General features: G+C 28.4%; 1 protein-coding gene across 1 annotated transcript in view; it reads left to right on the top strand.

Annotated features, from left to right (window-relative positions):
* The window catches only part of LOC105622246 (glutamate--cysteine ligase catalytic subunit), a 143,760-nt gene extending 134,440 nt beyond the window's left edge, over positions 1 to 9,320 (top strand). Inside the window, exons 5-9 of the mRNA XM_012203669.1 lie at positions 3,611 to 3,825; positions 3,960 to 4,328; positions 8,334 to 8,672; positions 8,864 to 9,045; positions 9,143 to 9,320. Of these exons, the coding sequence (XP_012059059.1) occupies positions 3,611 to 3,825; positions 3,960 to 4,328; positions 8,334 to 8,672; positions 8,864 to 9,045; positions 9,143 to 9,320 (1,283 nt within the window). The remainder of the gene's footprint in view (positions 1 to 3,610; positions 3,826 to 3,959; positions 4,329 to 8,333; positions 8,673 to 8,863; positions 9,046 to 9,142) is intronic.
* The last annotated feature ends 621 nt before the right edge of the window (positions 9,321 to 9,941 follow it).

The raw sequence follows: 9,941 nt of genomic DNA, 5'->3' as shown, positions 1-9,941 counted from the left end.
CCAGTTTTTTACAATAAAGCCTCGAATTTCGGAAAAAAAATGGCGGAAGCAAAGTTGTACACCTAATAGCATTTTGGAAAGCTCTCGACATCAGCTATTAGATTCTGGAAACAAAAGTAGGATATTCTATTAAAAAAAAAATCTTGATCTTGGCGACACCAGATCAAATTGATCAGTAAATAGACCTTTTTGAACTCTATAATTTTTGTCAATTTTTCTCAATAATGCTGTGTTTCTGAGATTAAAATTTGTAACGCTTTTTTGAACACCTATATAGTATATGTACATTAGACTGACAAGGAAAATATTTTTTTTATTTGGTTTCTGAATTCAAAAGCATCTTTTTCATATCAAAGAACACAAAGTTTTTTTCAAAAAAATATTAACATTTAGAGGTCACTAAAGGAAAATCTGAAATGAGATATAATCTTCAAATTTTCTCATCGTGTTCAAAAGAACAGAGCGAATGTTGGAACAATTCACAAGGTTTAATATGAAAATGTATAAAATTAATATGTAAATCTGTTATCGGAAATTTGTTTATCAATTTTATCAAATCAATTATCGATAATATATTATAAATTATTTGAATCACCAATTACGATTCTATTGAAATTCCATTGCTATCTTTGTCCTTATTTGATGTGTAATTTTTTTTTGATATATGTAATTTATTTCAATTAATTAAATGATATTTTTTTGTATTGTATTATGTACTTCATTATCTCATTTCATTTTCTAATTGAGTTTTTTATTGTCAAATTGAGATATTTGATTTGAGAATGTCAAAATCAAAAGCGATATACTTTAGAATTTGTAAAAAGATTTTTTTTATCCTTAAAAACATTTTATAATCCAGTTAAATGCAACTTTTAAAGATCCTGTAGAAGATTCCAGAAAAGCTGGATATCTTATTTAGAATGAATAGACTTACAATTTGAGAGGAGTAACGACCTATTTGAACGCCTCGTGTTCAGCGATCAAAAAAACATACAATACCACATTAAATATCCTGATTAAACCTGAATTTTGTGTTAAATCAAATACGTAATAAGGAAAATCGAAAGTTTGATTTAATTGTTTACTAGCCGTCTCTAAAACGTAATATCTTTTGATAAAAATTTAGAAGTGTGTTTTTGACATGAAATGGAAATTTTTGAATGGTCGAAAAATTAAAAAAAATATATTTTTTTATACGTATACAAAGTGAGGCAGGTAACTTTGTCCACTTAGAATATTTCTGTTATTTTTAAAGATATGAAATAATATATTTATTAAAATTATATATCAAGAGGAGTACAATATACTACTAATAATTTTTTTATGGGTAGAGGTGCTTCGGAGATTTCAAGTTCATCTCCATTTTTTTAAATGGAATTGTATGATTTCTTTAATACAAAATTCTTCTAATTATTCTGCATATAAAAGTATTATAAGGTAGTGATATAAAAAAACTAAAAGTTTACAAGATATTTTATACTTTTTTCTGGTATATATTAACATAAAATGTTAAATAATTCATACACTATTAATTTTTTGATAATCGTGTCTTAATAATTTTATATGCAGGGTAATAAGATGATTCAATTGATGGAAAAAAATACATAGTTACTTATTTAAAAAATTATCCTTTTTGCATATTTTTTTAAAAGTAACTATGTGTTTTCTTTGATTTATCTCATTATTCTGTTCATAAAATTACGGTACAATTATTACGGTACAATTATAAAAAAAATTTATAGTTTACGAGATTTAATATTATTTGATTTAATATTATAAATAATTATAAATCGCTCCACTGCTCACTGAGCTACATAACTTTATGGCTCAAACACAATTAGAAAAATAATAAACAAATAAATTAATAAATAAGTAAGAAATATGATATTAAATAAAATCATAAATTATAAAAAGAATTATGAGACAAAGTTACAAAACAAGGAAAAATAAATTATAAAACTATAAATATTACAATATAAACGTTTTGACACTTATCGGGTCATTTTCAATGTTAACAAATTCTTATAAATCTATCGCTTAATACATGTATCCAAAAAAAATATATAAATACGTGTTAAAATCTGAAATGCTCGCCAACAATGTAATTCTTTAGTTCTTCTTAAAAATGCGGATCCCACGAATAGTAAGGCCATTTTTTCTTAATATTCTTGTAAAAATTATCCTATTATATCATGTTATTCCAAGATAAAATTATCATTGTCGTCTTATATTGAAAGCATTCACAGCAAAGTAGAAATAACCATAAGAAGATCTATAAAGAGATCGCAAGAAATAACCGTAACAGTTCAAGTTCATAAAATTATGTAACTGTGCAATAAAATTAGCAATATATCGTATAAAATTCTTGCTTCTTCTATCCTTCTTATGTGAACACTTTAAATTTCAGTGAAAGAAGAAAAAATAGTGACAATCGCTTATGGATTCCCATCTTATAATTGAGCAAATTGCAATCAGAAGAAAAATGTGCAAAGATTATGTAGCGTCTCAACCAAGAAAATGTAACTAAAGTGTACCGCAACACAACAATAAAAGGAGACTTATGGAACAGGAAGGCGTCCAATGGAAGGGGAATAAGAATAAACAACTAAGAGGCAAAAAGAAACTGTATGATAGAATATAATGAATCCGTTATCTATGGATTCGTAGATAGAACTGTCTTTATAAATCTTCTTATGGTTATTTCTACTTTGCTGTGAATGCTTTCAATATAAGACGACAATGAGAATTTTATCTTGGGATAACATGATACAACAGGATAATTTTTACAAGAACATAAAGAAAAAATGTCCTTATGTGAGGCATTTTTAAAGAAGAACTAAAGGACTACATTATTGGCGAGCATTTCAGATTTTAACACGTATTTATAAGAATTTGTTAACATTGAAAATGACCCGATAGGAGTCGAAACGTTTATATTGTAATATTTATATTTTTATAATTTATTTTACCTTGTTTTGTAACTCTGGTTCGTAGCCTTTCTTATAATTTTGACTTTATTTGTCATTATCGAGTCTTTTTATCTTTTATATGATATTAAAGATTATCTATAATAGACAAGTTATTCTACATTATGAATTATAATAAATAAATATATTAATCATAAGTTAATTCCTTTTTTCTTTCCTCAATAAACGCTCAGTGAGCGGTTTTTTCTATTGAACGCAGCCAATAATGTAATGATGTGTCAATAACATGTAAATGATCTGTATGTAAGTGTTATTTTCAATATAATTAATTGTCTTTAGGATTCCTTTAACGAAGTAACATTTACTCTGATTCTGCTCATAATGACATTTCAAGACTGAAAAAGATTTCGGTGCGCAATTTGTAGAATCAGATATGTATATAAATTCATACAAGAAATGTTTAAGCACTAACATAAGATCCGCTTTGACCAAATATAATGTAGTTCTTATACTTAGATTTATTCTTATTAGTCTAAATTCATATTATTTGATAAATATATAATGTACTATAACATAATATTATATACTTAATATATAAATATATAAATATATAATATATAAATATAAGTATAATATATTTAACAAAATTTTTAATTTCCCTTAATATAAATACATCTTTCCAGTTTACAGAGACGAAAGCGTACCATTGTTATTTAAAGAAGACTTTACTAGCAAGGGGGATGACGGGTCCTCGAAAGTAGCTAAAGATAATTGTATTTATATGGACGCAATGGGTTTTGGGATGGGATGTTGCTGTTTGCAACTTACTTTTCAAGCATGTAACATAGAAGAAGCAAGAACATTATACGATCAATTAACACCTTTGTGTCCTATCATGGTTAGTGTTAAATAATATCATCATTGGGTTTCTTTATTTGTTTATTTGATTTCTTTCTTTTATTAAATATAATAGCGGCATATAGAGTGTTTTTTCATACATACGTTACAGAAAATTTCTTTAACATTCGACAGTTGGCTTTAACCGCTGCCAGTCCTTTTTATCGAGGCTACATAAGTGATGTTGATTGTCGATGGAGTGTCATATCTTCGTCAGTAGACTGCAGAACACAAGAAGAACGAGGATTAAAACCACTTAAAGAAAACAAATTTAAAATCAGTAAGTCTAGGTACGATTCTATCGATTCGTATCTTAGCAGACAAGGTGAAAAATATAATGATGTTCCTTTAACATATGACGATGAGATATATAAACAGCTTTTGGAGAATGGAATTGATCATTTGCTTGCGCAACATATAGCTCATCTGTTTATTAGAGATAGCGTGTCTTTATTTTCCGAAAAAGTCCATCAGAACGATTTAGAAGATACTGATCATTTTGAGGTGAGATTACAATTGAATCGGATATTTCAGAAGCTCCATAAATCAATTTTTGTTTTTGAAATTAAGATAATAAAGAACTTAGAATTAGATTGAGAAAATAGACACATAATTCCTTTAAAAAGATTCACATTAGCATCCTCTCCTCTTGATCAAATTTACATTCACGTGCGAAGCAGTAACTTATGTTGAGTAACTTATATATTTTCCTTTTACTTTAAGACCCGATTGCATCAATGTTATTTTAACTTTAAGCGAGGCTTAAAACTCTCTCACGCACACACACACACACACACACACACACACACACACACACACACACACACACACACACACACACACATACACACACACACAAGCTCTCTTTTTAAAGCTCCCTTTTATAAAGGTAAAAAGAGCTTTAAATCTCGTTTAAGTCAAAGTAATGTTGGATCGATGCAATCGGATCTTAGAGAGGGCGTCTGGTTTAGGAGACTGAAAAATAGGTGATTTTTCGCGATTTTTTAAAAAAGAAATAGTATAATAAATAAAATTTTTTTATCATTTTAAGAATGTAATTAAATTTTTTGTATACAAAAAGGTATTGTAAATAACAAAAAAATTAATATTGAAGTTTGCGCCTGGCCATCGTCATCATTTTGTGTTTAATTTTGTGTTTAACATTTTGACTTTAATTCTGGTCTGAAACAAAAAATCAAGAAATATTTTTAATTTTCATATAATTTTTTTTCTAAATAAACTTGAAAACTTAAAAAAATATATAAAAATTAAAATTTTGTGCGATTTTGAAAAAAAAGTTATGATTTTCACACAGATAGCCTTTATTTCTTCATACAAAAAAATTGTTAATGATTTTTTTTAACTTTTTAGATTCATCGAGGAGAGTTGACCATTATCTAATTAACGAGTAGTATATTTAAACGAGTAGTATATTTAAATAAAATTATTTTTTTTTTATATAAAGTTCGTCTTATATAAAGTTATTTGCTTTTTTTATAATCGTACACACACAAAATTGAAGAAAATGTTAAAAATAGATTTTGAGGAAACGCATTTAAAGTTTTCGATGTAAAAAAGTATAGTTCTTAAGTACTTACAGTGCTCGGGGACTAATCTATTCCAGGGGCATACAATAACTCTATAATAATCCTTCTGCTTCTTCATTAAATTCATTCCGAGCAATTTGGACCAGTTTATGTGCTGCTGAGATCTTTTTTATGGGATGTATGTCCATTGTACACGAGCCATTTGCGCCAATTATAGTGCTAGAAAAAAAAACTCTCTACGCAAAAGTTGTGATTGACAGTATTGCCTATTCGAAAGTTATCCCCGTATATTGCGATTTTCTCAATGTTTTAGTCGTAATCTGAATATTTCTTTGTATTTTTCTCATAAGAAGCTAAAAATTCTCCTAACTTCTTGTACTTCCCTCGGAAAAAAATCCCTCGGAAAGAAAAAGATTTTTAAATTTAAGGAAAAATTTCCCAACCCCTGGCAACATTGGGTGATTGTGCTACAGTATGTAAATTAACTATTCCCTTTTTTGTGCTACTCAGTCGGCGCTTCTGCCTGAAAATTTGTTGTGCATCATACATAGTGCTTGCTTTCTGATCCAATATCAATTCATTCATGATTTTGAAAACGACAAAATATTTTTTGTTGAAAGTGCCAGTAATAATAAATAAAAGCGACGATTTTAAGTATTTTTACATCACAATTGAAGTTACTTTGGTGCCAGTCTTTAGAAGTTCAAAATTTGCGTTCGCGTTCAGAGTATGTTCACCCGACATCGCGTTAACAGATTATTTGATTGATAAATTGATATAAATAGGACTGCTTCTTGATAACCGTCGCCTAATACCTACATGCGCCTAATATCTATTGTACATGTCGTGTTTCCATTACAAGCGCTAAGTCTACCGAAGAATTTCGAATTTCGTTTTAAAATTTTAGAAAAATTTTTAAATATTCTCCAAAAGTTGCACTGATAAAATATTTTCCAAAAGTTGTATTGATTTATGAAAAAAAATTAAAATATTTTTTTTATCCTATTAGGCGCTCCTTTTAAATACTTAATAAATTACTTTAGCATATTGAAATTCAATATTACGAGTTTATTCTTTTTAATAAATTATGTATATTTTTAGTGAATTATATAATATTTTTCAATAATAAAGTTAAATCTTTCTTTTTTGTTTTAGATCACAACATATTCTTTATAATATCTTTAGTATTTTACATTTATTGAATTTCTTAAATAAACCTTTATATGTACAAATATATATTGTTGTGCCGCAATGTCACGATATCGGATTCGAGATCGAGTTTCAGGATGTACAATTAATAACTTGACACTTATCGTTGATTTGATTTTTTAATCATATTCTTTACAATAAAATAATTTTAACAATACACTTAGTCGAGTTTTAACTACTTATCCATATTATCAATTAAATCGCGACTGTACTGTTTCTAAACATTGAACGGAGAAAATAACGCGACGCTAACGAGAATTATTGACTGCCGCCCGCTTTTTGGCTTATATCTCGTTCTTCTGCAGGCCGTCCTTACTAAATCAGCGCTTATGTATCAGCATTCTGATTATTGATCAAGGATGCCATGTCGGAGTTTTATGGATCGCACAATTAAGTTCTTCCGCTACATTTTTCTTAAACAATTTGCGAAATTAATATTTATAATCTTTCTTTAATTCTTAATATCGAATCGCTTACATCTTAACACTCTACTTTTCTTGCTTGTGTAATGCTACTTGTGACAATATATATGAGGTGTACAACTTTGCTTCCGCCGTTTTTTTTTCGAAATTCGAGGCTTTATTGTAAAAAACTGGTTATACATTTATGATTCAAAGTATTGTCCATCGCTGGCCACTACTTTCTCCCATCTTTCGGATAGCGTACGAATCCCGCGTCGAAAAAACTGGTCATCTTTTGAGGCTATCCACGAATCGATCCAATTTTTTACTTCTTCATAAGACCAGAAGTGCTGGTCAGCCAGGCCGTGTGCCATTGATCGAAACAAGTGATAGTCAGAGCAACGTCTGGAGAATACGGCGGGTGGGGTAGGACTTCCCATTTCAACGTTTCCAAGTATGTCTTGATCACTTTCGCAACATGGGGTCGAGCATTGTCATGCTGCAAAATCACTTTATCGTGTCTCTCGTTGTATTGCGGCCGTTTATCTTTCAATGCTCGTCTCAAACGCATCAATTGCGTTCGATACCGATCGCCTGTGATTGTTTCAGTCGGTTTTAACAGTTCATAATACACTACGCCGAGCTGATCCCACCAAATACAGAGCACCTTGGACGTAAAAATCACCGTTCTTGAAGCGTTGAAACCACTCACGATACGTTCTTTCACTAATAGCGGCCTCACCATAAGTATTTGAGAGCATTCGATGAGCTTCATCCGCAGATTTCTTCATATTGAAGCAAAAAATTAAAACCTCCCGTAAATGACGAGAATTTGGCTAAACTGACATTTTCAATCGAGAATAACTTTATGATGCAGATACAAATCGAGTAATGTTTCTATGGAGTTATGTTGACAGATGCCCAAGTTTATTGTATGACGTCTATGATCTATTTATTTCGACTACCACTTACCACTAAAGCCATCTATAGGAAAACGGCGGAAGCAAAGTTGTACACCTAATATGTAAATTATATGTACGCTCATTTCCTTCAAAAACATAAGTTAATATATTTTTGAAGTTACTTTTCTTTTTGGAAATTAGTTTTAAAATTGATATGTTTCATTCACTTAATATATGACATAATGAGGCATTTTTAAATTATTTTAAATTATTTTTAGTACTACAGTTGTAAAAATTAAACGTTCTTTTTTCAGTTCTCGAAAAATAAGAATTTTTAAATAGATTTTATTTATAGAGTTTCTGAAATGACCGATTTAATTCTAATATAAATTTTTCGATACTGTGATTGTAAATGCTTTTATTGTGTCATGAATTATAATACTGTTTCAGAACATACAATCTACAAATTGGCAAACCATGCGTTTTAAACCACCACCGCCAAACTCGTCTATTGGTTGGCGTGTAGAATTCCGTCCATGTGAAGTTCAGATCACAGATTTCGAGAATGCTGCGATAGTTTGTTTCACAGTACTATTAACAAGAGTCATTCTGAGCTACAAGCTAAATCTTTTAATTCCAATTAGCAAAGTTGATCAAAATATGATTAGGGCGCAGAAAAGAAATGCAGTAAAAGTAGAGAAATTTTGGTTTCGTCATGATATTACTTCCGATATAAAATCTGATAATACTCAATCCGAGTTTACAATTAATGAAATTATTAATGGAAAGGTATTTATCAGATAAAAGATACATAAAAATATTTTGTATGTGTTGTACACATTTCTTTTTTTTTTAAATATATGTATATATTCATATGCTTAATTTATATATTTATATATATTTTGTCTGTTTCCAATAAGAATTTAAGAATAACTGTACACTTCATAAATGAATTTTATTGTCATTTCATGTTTTTTCAGAATGGCATTTTTCCTGGTCTCGTGCCACTTGTAAACTCATATTTAGCTAACATGAATGTAGATGCTGATACACATTGTACTATCCAAAGATATTTAAAATTAATACAAAAACGCGCTTCTGGTGAGCTTTTGACAACTGCTGCTTGGCTGAGAAAAGAGGTCACTTTGCATCCGGAATATAAGTAAGCAAATATTCTTTTTTCTTTGAACTGTCGGTATTGTTTTTTAAACATAATGATATATAATGACATAATTTTAATAAAATATATATGTAAATAGGCATGATGCTGTAATAACGCAGCGCATCAATTATGATTTACTAAGAAAAATCCATAGCATTGTTTCCAATGATATATCATGTCCAGAATTACTCGGACAGTGTGTATCATCTAAAACTACTGATACCATACCTGCTGCTGTTGCTAAAGCAGAAAAGTGTTCAGCAACAAATTGTTAACGATGACTATGTCGAAACATTTCAGGTAAATCATTAAATTTATACTTTTGTAATAAATTTATACTTTTGTTACGCATATTTTATGCCGTTAACTTGTATATTTACATAAATACATTTCTACATTATATTTTAAATAATAAGAAGAAACGAGAATAGCATAAAATATAAAGTTTCATAATTTTATATTTGTAATTTTATATTTGTAATTTTATTCCATTTGTTATTCATTGCTTTTATTGACTATATATAAATGTATAATATGAAATGTTTATTTTCGTAATTTTTAACAAGTTCTTTAAAGTGGAAACAGTATTGAATATCTATAATATTTATAAAAGAAAATATTAATTGCTATATGAAATATTGTTATGTAACGATAAATCAACAAATCCCACATTCCACATATTGTATTTGTGTTTAATTTGTTTGTACAATTTTAATACTATTTCAATACTATTGTATATTGAAAAATTTACTACTTGAATAATAAGTTTAATTGTATAATATATTAATAATACAGTGTATGTATGTAGTTAAAACAATTAAAAGTTTCATGATTTATTAACAGAATTAATTTCTAATAATTTATTATTTTAAGATCATCTATGTAAGGCGGAAATG

The sequence above is a fragment of the Atta cephalotes genome (genome assembly GCF_000143395.1).
Source record: "Atta cephalotes unplaced genomic scaffold scaffold00042, whole genome shotgun sequence".
Lineage (NCBI taxonomy): Eukaryota > Metazoa > Arthropoda > Insecta > Hymenoptera > Formicidae > Atta > Atta cephalotes.
This window is presented reverse-complemented; position numbering and strand designations above follow the sequence as displayed.